At 44.3% G+C, this 16,214-nt stretch overlaps 1 protein-coding gene across 1 annotated transcript in view; it reads right to left on the bottom strand.

Annotated features, from left to right (window-relative positions):
• Positions 1 to 2,561: 2,561 nt before the first annotated feature.
• LOC145348946 (sperm flagellar protein 1-like) overlaps positions 2,562 to 16,214 on the bottom strand; it is a 62,460-nt gene continuing 48,807 nt past the window's right edge. Inside the window, exons 5-7 of the mRNA XM_080197079.1 lie at positions 13,629 to 13,716; positions 8,196 to 8,307; positions 2,562 to 2,843 (exon numbers count right to left, since the gene is read on the bottom strand). Of these exons, the coding sequence (XP_080053205.1) occupies positions 2,742 to 2,843; positions 8,196 to 8,307; positions 13,629 to 13,716 (302 nt within the window). The 3' untranslated portion in view covers positions 2,562 to 2,741. The remainder of the gene's footprint in view (positions 2,844 to 8,195; positions 8,308 to 13,628; positions 13,717 to 16,214) is intronic.

The raw sequence follows: 16,214 nt of genomic DNA on the forward strand, positions 1-16,214 counted from the left end.
TCGTCGCCACACTCTGGCACCTGTTTGGGTACACTGAGGGAGAATTGTAACAGCGGGAAGGGAAATAAATGGTGGGTATGATTTCCTCACTTGAATTAAGAAGGGGTGAGACAATGATACTGAAGAACCAAAAAAAGCAGCATCCTGTTGCAACCAGACAGGGGGGAAAATGGTTTCCACACAAAGGATCATGCTTTACTTAGAAAGTTCTGATTACAACAACGGAGACTGTCAAACCCAAGTGCTGCAGAAGACCTGTTCTGAAGGAGAAAACATCTCCAGTAGAACGTACGTCTGAAAGGTCTATCAAGCATCAATTTTAGAAGCTCTTTTAATTTACACATAAAACTGATCAAAATGTAGTAATTCTGTTTTGTTTTTGGTTTACTTTTTTTCAGGTTCTGAGTATAGGAATTCATAGTAACTCCTTCCACTGATGAAATTGGATCGTCATGTTGGGAATTAGTGAACATCAGTGACTGAGTGAGGTTTGCCTGTTGGAGTGCTTCACATGAGTTGGTTTCTGTGACAGTACCAGTTCAGGGTTTTTGAAACAATGTTGCTAGTTCAGTGCTTGGTCCTGGAGTGATTTGGTTGTCCATTCTTACAACAGTTGAAGCTGTAAAGACCTTTGTCTCTGTAAGATTTTCATTCCAGTCTTCAGTAACCCAGTCCTCTATGGAGTTCTGCCAACCACCCGCTCCATTGTTTTGACCAGATTCCCAAATTTCGGATGTTGCCCCAAAACCATTGTTCATTGTAGAATCTGCATGGTCTGTGGGATTGAATGGAGTATGATTTCAAACGAGTCTGGAATGTCCTGCCTGGAATTGTGGTCGAATCGAGGCATCCAAAGGAGCAAGAGATGATTACTTGAATAGAAACAATGTGCAGGGTTATGGGGAAAAGGCAGAGGAATGGCAATAAGCCATGGTGTTCTTTGGAGAGCCAATACAGACATGATGGGCCAAATAGTCTCCTTCTCATAGAATCTATAGTGCAGAAGGAGGCCATTTGGCCCATCGGGTCTGCACTGACAACAATTCCATCTAATCCTATCCCCATATATTCACCCTCCTACTCCCCCTGACATTAAAATGTAATTTAGTGTGGCCAATCCACCTAACTTGCATATTTTTGGACTGAGAGGGGAAACCAGAGCACCCGGAGGAAAGCCACGCAGACATGGGGAGAATGTGCAAACTCCACACAGACAGTGACCTGAGGCCGGAATTGAGCCCGGGTCCTTGGTGCTGTGAGGCAGCAGTGCTAACCACTGTGCCACCGGGCCTCCACTGTAACCAATCTGTAATTCTGTACCGGTGCCACTCGGACAAGTGGTACAGACTCACATTAGCCGAAAACGAATTGCGGGCAGATAGCAAACAGTCCTACCTTCAAAAAGTGTGATTGCAGTTTGGAACAGACATCAGGATAAAGCATTGAAAACAAAAACACTGCAGTCATTTGAGAAATAGTCAAAGGATATGATTGAGACAGGGTGGGGCCTTTTTACGGGAATTAATTAAGATGCTGATACAGGCATTTCCCATCTGTGCCTACTTTGTGTTCTGAGTTATCATTACCAGAATAAGAGCTGAGATGAGGGCTGTAACATGACGCAATTACAAGGGCCAGAATTTTCCTGCCATTCTCACTGGCGCGGTCTTCCAGTCCTGGCGGCAATGAACTCCCGCCACGGCTTTCCCAGCAGCCCGGGAATCGCCGTTGAGAGCGACAGGTTCAGAAGATCCCTAGCTGGTCAGTGGTGGACCACCCTCAGTCATTGTGAAACACACCATGGCGGCGTGTGGAAAATCCTGCCCACTGTGGAACAGCAAAATGTACAGGGGAAGGGCCATTCATCACTCTAAATGTGCCGAGTTTGATGATCTAAGCTCCATTGCCGAAGAGGGTTCAATGGACAGCTTCAGTGCTCTGGCTTAGACGGAGGAAAGCGTTTGTCACAATTCAGTAGACTAAGCCATTAGGGTGCACTCAGGTCAATTCAGCTGAGGATAGACTCCGGCCTGTTTGTGATCAACTGTAAGAAATCTGACAACACCAGGTTTAAGCCCAACCGGTTTATTTGATAGCAAAGTCACAAGCTTTCGAGGTTCCCCTCTTTGTCAGGTGAATGGAGAGTTCTGGCCTCAGACAGTACATATAACAGCACAGACAGTTTACAGATTACTGATTAGAATGCAGATCTTTACACCTAACCTGCTATTCAAGTCTTAAAGTGGCCAACAATGTGAGTGGCAGGAGCACTGAGTACAGGTTAAAGAGATGTGTATTGTCTCCACGGTCTCAACAGGGGTCTTGGGTTCATGTCACACTATCTGTAACCCCCACGACTTGCCTGGGTTTGCAAAACCTCACTCACTGTGCTGTCTGGAGACAATATGTACTGTCTGAGGCCAGAACTCTCCATTCACCTGACGAAAGGGGGAACCTCGAAAGCTTGCGAGTTTACTATCAAATAAATCAGTTGGACTTAAACCTGGTGTTGTCAGACTTCTTACTGTGTTTACCCCAGTCCAACGCCGGCATCTCCACATTGTGGTCAACTGCCCAGATTAGCTGCTGCGATTGAGGCCAGTCCACAATTCCCATTGAGTATCTGCTGTACCTTTTTAGTCAGGCTGGTAAATATCAGAGATTTTTGTTATCATTAAACACTGATCTGTAAAAAGCTTGAGCGGTGTTGTCATGGCTGAAGTAAGAGAGGAAAGGCACTTTTATTTTTGTTCTATTTGCTGCACGCGCCGTGTCAGGTCATCAATCCGCACGTTTTTCAGGTACAGAAGGTGTTCAAGTCGGCGAACTTTTACCTGGAGTATCTGAAACACAACACCCAAGGCTGCCTTTCAAACAGTGCTATTCACATCATCCCAGACCTCAGTTATAACTTTAGAATAATGAGCAAAAGCAAATCATTACAGATGCTGGAACTTGAAACCAAAAGAGAAAACACCGGAAAATCTCAGCAGATCTGGCAACATCTCAGCGCTTTGACAAAAGGTCATCTAGACTCGAAACATCAGCTCTTTTCTCTCCTTACAGATGTTACCAGACCTGCTGAGATTTTCCAGCATCTTCTGGTATCAGAATAGTAACGACAGGTGGGCTTTTCCGCCTGTCCACCTCCCGCGGTGTGTCTGCTGGTGGCGGGGCCGACTCAACATTGGCCAACGGCAGGATCTTCCAGTCCCGCTGATGCGAAAGGTGTTTTTTTCTGGCTCACCTGTCATGCCGCCAGGGGTTTGGGGAGGAGGGGAGGGTTTGGTGGTGTGTGGCAGTTGGCAGGACTGGAAAATCCCACTGCCGGGAAGGGCTGGAAAATCCTGTCCTTCACTTTTAAGAAAAAAACTACTTCAAAGATGCGGAGGTTAGGTGGGTTGGCCATGCTAAATTGCCCCTTAGTATTGGGGGATTAGTAGGGCAAATATGTGGGGTTATGGGGATAGGGCCTGGGTGGAATTGTTGTTGGAGCAGACTCGATAGGCCGAATGGCTTCCTTCTGCACTGCAGGGATTTTAGGATTATCTGTAAAACATTTTCAGAAGATGAAGAAATCCTTAGACCTTACCTTCACTGGAGAAGACTGAAGAGAACATGTGCAAGAGAACAATGAAAAAGAGTCTGCTAACTGGATGAATTTTAATAAAGTCAAGCAAAAAAGACTGGCATTTATTGGGCACAGTTTAGGCCCCCCCAAAATACTTTATGGCAAATAAATGTTTCAAAGTGCATTTACTATTAGAATAAAGGATATCGTCAGGTAAGCAGGTTATTTGTAAATAATTGTGAAAATAAGCACCAGTATGTAGGATTAAAGCAGTTCCAGAAGGCTGCCCACACCAGTTGTTTTTCAGGTTAGGACAATGATGTCTACCTTAGCAACGTCACCCACATCCCCTGAAACAGTAATAATAAAAGTAAGAGTTGTATTCCTTAAGCTTATGCGGTGCTTATGGATGATAAGGATAAGTTCAATAGACTCGGAATAAGACCAGAAACTGCTGGAAATACTCAGCAAGTAAGGCAACATCTGTGGAGAGAGAAACTGCATAATGTTTCAGGCCGTACTTCATCAGAGCATGAAAACTATTCCTTTAAGAGGCTATTAACCTGAAATATGAACTCTATCCCTCTCTGCACAGAGGCCACTTGAGTATTTCCAGCTTGTTCTATTGTCATTTCAGATTTCCAGCATCTGCAGCATTTTGCTTTTGCGAACACTGCACATGTATTTCCACGCATCTAGAAGATTAAGGAGTGACTTAATAAGATGATTAAAATGGAGTTGTTTGGCTGGATGGACAGAACCTATTTCCTCTGGGAGAAACAAGGGAGCATTCTAATTGTAAGGTCATTACAATTAGAATGAGGCCATTCAGGGCTGTTGCCAGGAAATTTGGAATGCCCACCCTCGAAAACAAATTGTTGAGGTCAGGGCTGTATTGAAAATTTCAACAGTAAGATCGAGAGATTTTTGTCAGACAAGAGTTTTAGGGAGTTCAAGAATCTAGATGGCTAAATGGAATTAAGGTACAGAACAAGGAAATGCAGAAATTCACCAAAGATCCTTAGACAGCACCTTCCAAATCCATGAACATTTCCATCTGGAAGGACAAGGGCAGAAGATAGCAAGAAGGGATATAAGATCAGAAGGCATAGAATCTCTGTGGGTAGAGTTGAGGAATTGCAAAGGTAAAAAGACCCTGATGGAGGTTATGTACAGGTCCCCTAGCAATAGTCAGGATGTGGGGCAGAAAATACATCAGGAGATAGAAAAGGCATATAAAAAAGGCAATATTGTATTAGTCACGGGGGACTTCAATATGCAGCGGACTGGGGAAATCAGGTAGGTCAACGGTCTCCAAACTCTGATCCGGACACAGCCCACTGCGGGCTGGATGTGGCCCGCGGGCCGTAGTTTGGAGACCCCTGAGGTAGGTAGTGGATCCAAGAAAAGGAATTTGTGGAATGTCTAAGAAATGTTTTTTTTGGAGCAGCTTGTGACAAAGCCTAATAGACAACAGGCAATTCTGGATTTGGTGATGTGTAATGAGGAAGATTTGATTAGGAACTTAAGGCGAAGGAACCCTTAGGGAGCAGAGACCATAATATGATAGAATTTACCCTGCAGTTTGAGAGGGAGAAGCTGGAGTCAGATGTAATGATACTACAATTAAGTAAAGGTCACTACAAAGATATGAGGGAGGAGCTGGCCAGGGTTGATTGGAAAGGTAGCCTAGCAAGGAAGACAGTGGAACAGCAACCTCAGGAGCTTTTGGGGTTATTTGGGAGGCACAACAGAAAGTCACTCCAAGGAGGAAGAAACATGCTAAGGGGAGGATGAGGCATTCATGCCTGACGAGGAAAGTCAAAGACAGCATAAAAGCAAAAGAAAAGGCATACAAAGTGGGAAGGATTAATGGGAAGCCAGAGGATTAGGAGGCCTTTAAAAATGAGCAGAGGACAACTAAAAAAAGCAATAAGGGAGAAAAGATGAAATATGTGTGTAAGCTAGCTAGTAATCTAAAAGAAGATTTTATATATATATATATAAAAGGTAAGAGCGATATTATATGAAAGGTAAGAGATTAGCAAAAATAGATATTGGACCACTGGAAAATGAGGCTGGAGCAGTAATAATAGGAAACAAAGAAATAGCAGAGGAACTGAATAGTTACTTTGCATCAGTCTTCACGGTGGAAGACACCAGTGGGATGCCTGAGCTCCAGGAGAATCAGGGGGCACAGGTGAATGTAGTGGCCAACACTAAGGAAAAGGTTCTGGGGAAACTGAAAGATCTGAAGATGAATAAATCACCTGTTCCGGAGGGACTACACCCCAGGGTTCCAAAAGAGATAGCGGAGGAAATTGTTGAGGCATTGGTGGTAATCTTTCAGGAATCAGTGGAGGTAGAGAGGGGATCAGAGGACTGGAAAGTAGCTAATGTAACATTGCTGTTTAAGAAGGGAGGGAGGCAGCAGACGGGAAATTATAGGCCAGTTAGCCTGACTGCGTTCATTGGTAAGATTTTAGAGTTCATTATTAAAGATGAGTTTGCAGAGTACTTGGAAGTGCATGATAAAATAGGACTGAGTCAGCCCAGCTTCATCAAGGGGAGGTCATGTCTGACAAATCTCTTAGAGTTCTTTGAGAATGTCACAAGGAAGTTAGATAAAGGAGATGAGGTTTATTTAGATTTCCAGAAGGCCTTTTGACAAGGTGCTGCATAGGAGACTGTTAAATAAGTTAAGAGCCCATGTTGTTAAGGGTAAGATCCTGGCATGGATAGAGGATTGGCTGACTGGCAGAAGGCAGAGAGAGGGGATAAAGAGGTCTTTTTAAAGATGGCAGGCGGTTTCTAGTGGTATGTCTCAGGGGTTGGTGCTGGTCCCACAACTTTTCATGATATACATTTGGAAGAAGGAACTGAAGGCACTGTTGTTAAGTCTTCAGACGATACAAAGGTATGTAAAGGGATAGGTAGTATTGAGCAAGCAGGGGCAGGGGGAGCTGCAGAAGGGCTTGGACAGAGTGGGCAATGAAGTGGCAGATGGAATACAGTGTGGAAAAGTGTGAGGTTATGCACTTTGGAAGGATGAATGGAAGCATAGACTTTTTTAAAATGGGAAAATGCTTAGGAAATCAGAAACACAAAGGGACTTGGGAGTCCTTGTTCAAAATTCTCTTAAGGTCAACGTGCAGGTTCAGTCAGCATTTAGGAAGGCAAATGCAATGTTAGCATTCATGTCGAGAGGGCTAGAATACAAGAGCAGGGATGTACTTCTGAGGCTGCATAAAGTTCAGGTCAGACCCCACCTGGAGTATTGCAAGCACTTTGAGCCCCGTATCTAAGAAAGGATGTGCTGGCCTTGGAAAGGATCCAGAGGAGGTTCACATGAATGATCCCTGGAATGAAGAGCTTGTTGTATGAGGAACGTTTGAGGACTCTGGGTCTGTACTCGTTGGAGTTTAGAGGATGAGGGACAGAAACTGTAAACTGTGTGTGTCTTTATATGCCCTTTTTTGATCAGAACCTTCCACACACCTGATGAAGGAACACCATTCCTGAAAGCTTGTGGGATTACTATCAAATAAACTGGTTGAACTTAGACCTGGTATTGTGAGATGTCTTACTGTGCTTACCCCAGTCTAACGCCGGCATCTCTACATCATGACTTTCACAAGAGCCAGATCTTGCAGATGAGATGTAAAGCTAGCCCTACTTTCATTCTCAGATGTGTGCGATTTGAATAAGATACAGGAAAATATTAGCCATGATTGAATGATGGAGCATTCTTGATGGGCTGAGTGGCCAGATTCTGCTCCTATATCTCATGGTCTTATGGTCTAAGATACATGGGAACACTGGCAATCTCCCCTCCAAGCCAGTCACCATTCTTACTTGGAAATATATCACCGTTCCTTTGCAGTTGCTGAGTCAAAATCCTGGAATTCCCTCCCTAATAGCATTGAGGTCAACCCACAGCAATGTGGACTGCAGTGTTCTTCATTCCTGGCTTGCCAGTCAGCTGGTATCACTGGCTGGCCAGCATTCATTGCCCATCCATGGTTGCCCGAGGGCAGTTGAGAGTCAACTGTATTCCTGTGGCTCTGCTTCACATTAAGACCAGCCCAGGTAAGGACGGCAAATTTCCTTCCCTAAAAGACATTCGTGAACCAGATGGGTTTTTACAAAATCAACAATGGTTTCATGGTTATCAGGAGATTTTTAACAGAATTTAAATTCTACAATCTGTGTGGTGGGAGTCGAACCTGGGTTCGCAGAACATTAGCTGAGTTTCTGGATTAATAGTCTAGCAAACATACCACTAGGCCATCACCTGCCCTTTCAAGAAGACAGCTCACCACCATCTTCTCAGGGGCAACTAGGAGCAGGCACTAAATGCTAGTCGAGCCAGCCACACCCATATCTCATGATTGAATCTTTAAAAATGGTTATTTAAGGGAAATAAAATTGCAGGACTATCAAAATAGAGAGGGGTGGTGGGACTGACTGGATTGCTGTACAGAGATTTGACATGTTCTCAATGTGCCAAATGGTCTCCTTCTGTGTCGTAACAATGACTCTATCATGCTACAACCACAATCTTATTAAATCGCAGAACCAGGTCAAGGGGCTGAGTGGCCAACCCCTGTTCCTATAGTCCTACCTGGATGGTTTCCTGAAAGGCCAACAGTGCTTGTTCCTTCTCCTCCATCAAGATCCGTACCTCTGGGCTCAGTTGGCTTTTCTGCGCACATCCAAGTGGTGCTTTTGTTGGACTGGAAATAAGGACAACATCCAAAAATGTTATTCTTTCTGCACCAAGAACTGGTATAGAAAATTAAATGGAATATTCAGTCAACAGATCCCTATCCTTTGACCAATTTTTGAGTGGCACGATCACCAAAGGGAATCTATTTATTTGCTTATCGACCCTCTGGTTTCTTTGTCAATTAACTGAATTCTATAACCTCTGGTTACTGAGCCCACTGCTATTGGAGGCAGTTTCTCTCATTCACGCCATCAAAACCTTATTCTTAGCAAGATGGCCAAGCTAAGGACAAAGGAAATAGAGAAAATAGTTCTGGTAGATGGTGTTATAATCCAGGTCAGAACCTCCAAGCTATGTTACGAAGTCAGCCTGGACCATAAGTTTTGCACTTTGAATTTTGCTACAATGGGCATGAGACGTTTCACTTCAGGTATGATTCAAATGATCCACTAGGGAGCTTTTATCAAACAAAGTTTAATCAAGTCATCACAAAGAAAGAAAATTAGCAATAGCTTTTACTAATTACAAACAAGAAGAAAAGCAACCATGATATGGTATAAATCTTAACAAGTAAATGCACTGTGCCAACACAACAAACCTCTTTATAAACATACACCTGCCACAGATTCAGCACAGAAAATAAGAATGCTCATGTAGTTTTGCAGCTCAGCAATATTTGCTATGAATTAGTCCTTTGGATAGAAATGAAACTCTGACTTGCCAGCCTGGTAACTTCCAGCAGACCTCGATCGAGGTAGGGATAAAGTCACTACTGGTCTCTAGCTTTTAGCCAGTAAACTGCTTACAGCAAAGATTTCACTCCAGAAAGGCAAGAAAAAACTGTTTTCAACAGAGCAGAATTTCTAATAACAGGGAGAGGGTCACAGAAATACTGCCTTTCAGTCTGGATTCCACACAGCTTCGAACTAAAACAGCAGCCAGCAGTCAAACTGAGAGTAAAATAATTCTTGTCACCTGACCTGTCAATCATTCGTCTTCCTAATCCTAAAATTCCAGGAGGCCGCATTAGGCCAAGATTAAAAATAAACCAAACCCATTTAAAGCATTTAAGCAGCAATAAAAGGAAATCTAATCAGATAGCTCAGGACCAATAGCAAAATCAAAAGGCTTACTTACAAACTGCAGAAAACATGATTTTTAAAACATACTTTCCTTAAAGGCGCAGTACCATCACAATGGTTCTATATTATGTTTCCTTTTGTGTAATTGAGAGGTGGGTCTTAACTGTACGCACACACACGTGTGCGCGCATACACACACACACACACACACACACACACACAGAGGGATGAAAAACAGAGATGAGAGGAATAGAATAGTTTTGAGGGGGCAGCATGAGAAGGATAGGAGTAGGATTTAAAAAGGTATTACAATAAACATATAATTTATAAACATATAATAAAAATATGTTTTGTCTGTAGAGCATGCAAGAAACAATACTTGTCACTGTACGTTAATACATGTGACAATAATAAATCAAATCAAGTCACAAAGGTTTTGCCTGCCTCTGCTTGAATCATTAACATCTAGACATGCTTTATCTATTAATAGCTCAATTGTCTAAAAAGGAGAGGCTGGGGGTGAAGGTTACACTTCTCAGAAATCATACAGCCAAAAAACTGATGGGAAATAGGCAACATTTCATTGTGCAGCAGCCTGCTCATAGCTTGGAATCAGGTTATTTTCTTGGCATCCATGGTTAATTAACGAAAATTGCTTCTTGCGCAAGAGAAAATGAAGTTTCAACTTGGCCTTCTTTTTCAAAAAGTTACACTGCATGCGGAACTTTTGATTATGTGTTAGCAGACAAATTAATGATAATATCTTGTGGGCAGAACATGGCCATGCAAGGCTGTGCTGGTGGATTCAATCACCAGAAACACAACCAAACTGCCCAACCCATTCCTTGCACATGCACAGTCAGATAACATGCAGCCAGGAAATACACACCCATCAGGCTGCCCACAGGCAACGCACACGGCCAAACAGTGTCAGGAATAAAAACTACCTCATTGACGTGCACTTCTAACGAAATGTCATCAGATTTTTGAATAGTCCTATTAAGCTGATGTTCCTCTACACCCTGTCTGCAACACTATATTCTACATCCTATCCTTTCCTTCTCCCCTATGTACTCTATGAACAGTATGATTTGTCTGTGCAGCACACAAGAAACAATACTTTTCACTGAATCCCAATACATGTGACAACAATCAAATCAAATCAAACACACGCCTCAACTCATTTTAAAGAGGCGAAAATGGACTTTGAAAGATTAAAGATAAACCAGGGGAAGATGCCACAGGCGAAACAGTCAGTTGGAACAATCGTTGAAAGAGGTGAGAGGCGTTGAAAAGAAGTGGTGGCTTTCAGCAATACGGATCCAAAATGACTAACGGTCCAACAGCTGGACAGTGGGGAAGAGAGGAGGAGGAATTTAAAAGGACTCTATAGCAATGTTGAAGAATGGGCATCAAGGGAGCAATTGATGGCGCGGAAAAATATTGTTCAACATGAAATCAAACAAAAAGTGCTGGAAATACACAGTAGATCTGTTGTGTATTTGAAGAATGACGCTCCGGGATACTCGACAACTGCAAGTAACTTTATTGTTAGTGGTGCGTTCTCTGTTGCTTCTGTTGTTAGTGCTGCTTCTCTGTTTCCTGCTCTATGTCACCTTGCATACATTACCAGAGCAGAGTTCGACGGCGGGCCAAAAGGGATAAACATAGAGCAAGCTCTGACAGCATTAGTAAACAGAGAAACAGAGTTCGGTTGTAACTTCTGAGCTCCCTAGCACTGGATTTGGGGGGTAACCCAAAGATGCACTGGGGAATCCATCTCGGAACCTCACAGTAAGTATTTGTATGGTAATTTCTCTGAGACGCAAACTTCCCCAGGGCAATTGCCCTGCACTGTGAACCATCCAAAAATATGAATTAAATCTCAAACTTCAGGTAATTCTGACAGGGTTACCCTAATATACTCAGGAAAAGTTAGAAGAATTTAATCCTCCTCTAACTTCTTAGTCAGTGTCGTAAAGACCCAGACTGGCCACCTCATGGGACTACCCTTGCCCACTCCCCCCCACAACACCAACCCCTCCCCCTCCACCCCTTAACCCCACCTGTCAACTAACCACCTGCTACATCTCCCTCCACAGTATTCCCCAGACTTCCCCCATAGTATTCCCCCTACAACGCCAACACCCGACTAATCACCACTCTCCAGGGTGGCACACTGCTGCCCCCAACGCCGGGGACCCAGGTTCAATTTCCAGATTGGGTTACTGTCGGTGCAGAGTCTGCACATTCTCCCCGTGTCTGTGTGGGTTTCCAACTTGGAGGGGTGGTGGCAGGGTGGTTAAGAAGTTTCTTGCACTTACGGTATGCATTGGCGGGGGGAGTTGGCGGATGCAAAATAAAGTTAACATGTATTTACTAGTCACAAGTCGGCTTACATTAACACTGCAATGTAAGCATCCCCACACTCTGGTTTCTGTCCAGGTACATTAAGGGAGAATTTAGCCAACACGCTTAACCAGCGCGTCTTCGGACTGTGGGAGGAAACCAGAGCACCTGGAGGAAACCCATGCAGACACGGCAGGAGTGTGTGGACTCCATTCAGATGATGACCAAAGCTGGGAATTAAACCCAGGTCCCTAGCACTGTGAGGCAGCAGTACTAACCTCTGTGTCACCATGCCACCCATGGTGAAGAGATCGAGTTGTCACCATTTCCAATTATTGCCTCATCGCTGGCTTTCCCTTTCTTGCTGAAGTCTTCGAACTGATGATTATCCTGCAGTTACGTTTAATTCTCTCCTCGTTCCAGGCCAGCAACCTCCACAAGCAACAGGCACAATGAGGAAACCTGCTGCCTTATCCACACATGGTAGTGGCCCCTCACCATCATCCTGCTCTACTGCAGGATTCTGTGGGTTGGCTTACCCACAGAACACAGAATGCACTCCTGAACTTCATTTCATTCTCCTCCAGCTCCAGCCTGTTCCAACTCTCTCGAGGTAAAGATTAACATTTCATTAGTCTTGAGCTCACCCATTGCTCCAAACTTCTCACTACTTAGAATATGCTCTTAGATTGAAAAATTGATGACCTCACACTTGTTCGCACATCATTTCTCACAGTTTTGCCCAATCACTTAATCGACCAAAGTCACTTTGCAGCTTTCTGTTCTCATCTGCATTTATTGGTCTATTGAACTTGGAGCAGAATTTTTCACTCGCTTCACAAGGGTTCTGAGGTAGGGGGGAGCATAATTTTTTGGTGGATGGGCAGGGCTTTGGGATAGAAACCTGCCCTTTCCCCAATTTATGGCCACTTAAATGGCTTTTCCCACCCAGCCTCAATTTCTAAGGCTGGAGGATGTGGGTCAGAGTAGGGTAGGGAACCAAGAAATGGATGAATTTCCATCTTGGGCGGGAAGGAGATTGGCGCCTCAATGTGAAGAAACTTTCTGATTTGGGGCATCCCCCCACTCCTCCTCCCTGGGACCTGGGAGCTCTGGTTCTCTTTCCCTCACTGGCAGAACCCCAAAGTCACGAGTACCCACTTCGCGACTTCACAGAGCTTTCCCCCACCCACCCACCCCCCTCCCAGATTCCCGGGGCTTACCTCAAAAACGATCCCAGGACTTGGTTCCAGCCAGAGCACTGCAGTATTTCTACTGGCCACTGCAACGCTGTGCCTGGATGTGAAGAGCTGCCAGTTAATTTGACAGCTCTGATGAAGGGTCATCTGGACCTGAAACTTGGCTCTATTCTCTCTCCATAGATGTTGTGAGACCTGCTGAAACTTTCCAGCATTTTTCTGTTTTTGAGCCAATTTGACAGTTCTCCAAAATGGAACTTCTTTCCAAAGGTAGATATAAGTTCCACCCTTTGCCAATCAGAGCGTGGAAATGATAGTAGGCTTGTCAGAGTTGGCGTGAACGGGTTAGACACTAACTCTCCTGCCACCATCCTGAAGATTCTGCCCTTAGTTTAAAATTTAATTATCAGTGTCACAAGTAGGCTTACATTAACACTGCAATGAAGTTACCATGAAAATCCGCTAGTCACCACACTTCGGCACCTGTCTGGGTACACTGAGGGGGAACTTAGCATGGCCAGTGCACCTAACCAGCATGTCTTTCGGACTGTGGGAGGCACATGGAGAAAACCGGTGCAAGAACATGCAGACTCTGCACAGTGACCCAAGCTGGGAATTGAACAACTGGTGCTGTTAAGCAGCAGTGCGAACCACTGTGTCATCTATTATCTATCCACTGAATAATGAATTGGCAGTACCTCAAGGCTGGGTGGTCAGCTCGGAGTTGAATATAGTGATGATCCTCTGCTGCATAACCCTTGGACCGTGGTGATGCCGTAAACCGACCTTGTATGAGAGGAAAAAAAATGCCAATGTAATGATTCTCTTCCAGAATAGTTTTCAAACAAGTCGTCTCAGAATTGCACAGAAGAGATGCTGGGGGTGAGATTTACTGTCAAGAAATGAAAAGCAGCGACAAACTAATTATAGCCATACTTATTCCTGTGTATGTTTTTACATCAGGTTACTGCAAGTTCTGATGCTTGCTCCCGAAGGCACAGAGTTATGACAGGTAACAGTGGGTCGTGAATGGAGCCCAGCCAATCACGCAAACCAGCCTCCCATTCATTGGCTTCACCTACACTTCCCACTGCCTTGGAAAAGCAGCCAATATAATTCAGGACATCACGCACATCAGACATACTCATTTCCTTTCTTCTGTTGGGAAAAAAGTACAAAAGTCTGAGATCGCGTACCAACTGACTCAAAATCAGCTTCTTCCCTGCTGCCATCAGACTTTTGAATGGCCCTACCACGTATTAAGTTGATCTTTCTCTGCACCCTCGCGAAGACTGTAACAAGACATGTTTTAGTATGATCAGAAATAGTCAGCATGGCTTTGTCAAGGGCAGGTCGTGCCTTACGAGCCTAGTTGAGTTCTTTGAAAATGTGACATAACACGTTGACAAAGGAAGAGCGGTGGATGTGGTTTACATGGACTTCAGCAAGGCATTTGATAAGGTCCCCCATGTAAGACTTTTTGAGAAGGTGAGAGGGCATGGGATCCGAGGGGCTTTGGCCTTGTGGATCCAGAACTGGCTTGCCTGCAGAAGGCAGAGAGTGGTTGCGGATGGGTCTTTTTCTGCATGGAGGTAGGTCACCAGTGGAGTGCCCCAGGAATCTGTTCTAGGACCCTCGCTGTTTGTCATTTTCATAAATGACCTGGATGAGGAAGTGGAGGGATGGGTTAGTAAGTTTGCCGACGATACGAAGGTTGGTGGTGTTGTGGAGAGTCTGGAGGGATGTCAGAAGTTTCAGCGGGACATAGATAGGATGCAAGACTGGGCAGATGGACTTCAAAGCGGATAAATGTGTAGTGGTCCATTTTGGCAGGACAAATGGGATGAAGGAGTACAATATCAAGGGTAGGAGTCTTAGCAGTGTTGAGGAGCAGAAGGATCTTGGGGTCCAGGTCTATAGGACTCTTAAATCGGCCTCGCAGGTGGAGGATGTGATCAAGAAGGCGTATGGTGTACTGGCCTTCATTAATTGAGGGACTGAGTTTAGGAGTCGGGAGGTAATGCTGCAACTTTATAAGACCCTGGTCAGATCCCATTTGGAGTACTGTGCACAGTTCTGGTCGCCTCACTACAGGAAGGATGTGGAAGCTATTGAGAGGGTGCAGAGGGGATTTACAAGGATGTTGCCTGGATTGGGAGGCATGCCTTACGAAGATAGGTTGAGGGAGCTAGGTCTCTTCTCCCTGGAGAGACAAAGGTTGAGAGGCGACCTGATAGAGGTTTATAAAATGTTGAGAGGAATAGATAGGGTGGATTCTCGGAGGCTATTTCCCAGGGCTGAAATGGTCGCTATGAGAGGACACAGGTTTAAGGTGCTGGGAAGCAAGTACAGAGGAGATGTTACGGGTAAGTTTTTCACTCAGAGAGTGGTGAGTGAGTGGAATCGGCTGCCGTCGGTGGTGGTAGAGACGAACTCGCTGGGGTCTTTTAAAAGACTTCTGGATGAGTACATGGGATTTAATGGGATTGGGAGTTACAGATAGGTAAGGATATGATCGGTGCAACTTGTGGGCCAAGGGGCCTATTTGTGCTGTAGTGTTCTACGTTCTAATACATTCTGCACTCTCTCCTTTCCTTCTCTATCTACGGCATACTTTGTCTGTATAATGCGCAAGAAGCAATACTTTTCACTGTATACTAATATGTGTGACAATAATAAATCAAATCAAATCTCACCCACCTGACCATTCCAAGCATGTGACTAGTCACAATGCGACATGGTGAGAAATCACTTGAGGGTCTAGATTTAAAATGGTGCAACTTATCATTCAATTGTGCATTTAAATTCCCAATGATCAAACCAATTTCTGGCATTTCTTAACTGTTCAACAACTGTAAGCCTTGGCTGAGAAAATCAGGAGTCTAAGCTACCTTGGAGGAAATCACAATGAAGCCTAATTTACTAATTGTGGGAAGTGAATACATAAAACATAAGACCAACATAAGAATCAGGAGCAGGAGTAGGCAATTCAGCCCATTGAGTCTGGGTTACCATTCAATATGATCATGGCTGATCTTATCTCAGCTTCAGCTATCTCTACCTTCCTACCCACAACCCATAATCTTTCATCCCTCTGCTAATTAAAACCTATCTATCTCCTCCTTCAATTTGTTTAGCGTCCACTGCATTCTGCGGTACAGAATTCCATAGATTTGCGATCTTTGAATGAACTAATTATCCTTCATTTCTGTCTTAAATCTGTCACCCCTTAGTCTAAAACTATGGCCTCTCATTGTAGAATGTCCAACAAGAAGAAACATCTG

Source organism: Carcharhinus amblyrhynchos, chromosome 1, assembly GCF_965287045.1.
Source record: "Carcharhinus amblyrhynchos chromosome 1, sCarAmb.v2.hapA, whole genome shotgun sequence".
In the NCBI taxonomy this organism is placed as follows: domain Eukaryota; kingdom Metazoa; phylum Chordata; class Chondrichthyes; order Carcharhiniformes; family Carcharhinidae; genus Carcharhinus; species Carcharhinus amblyrhynchos.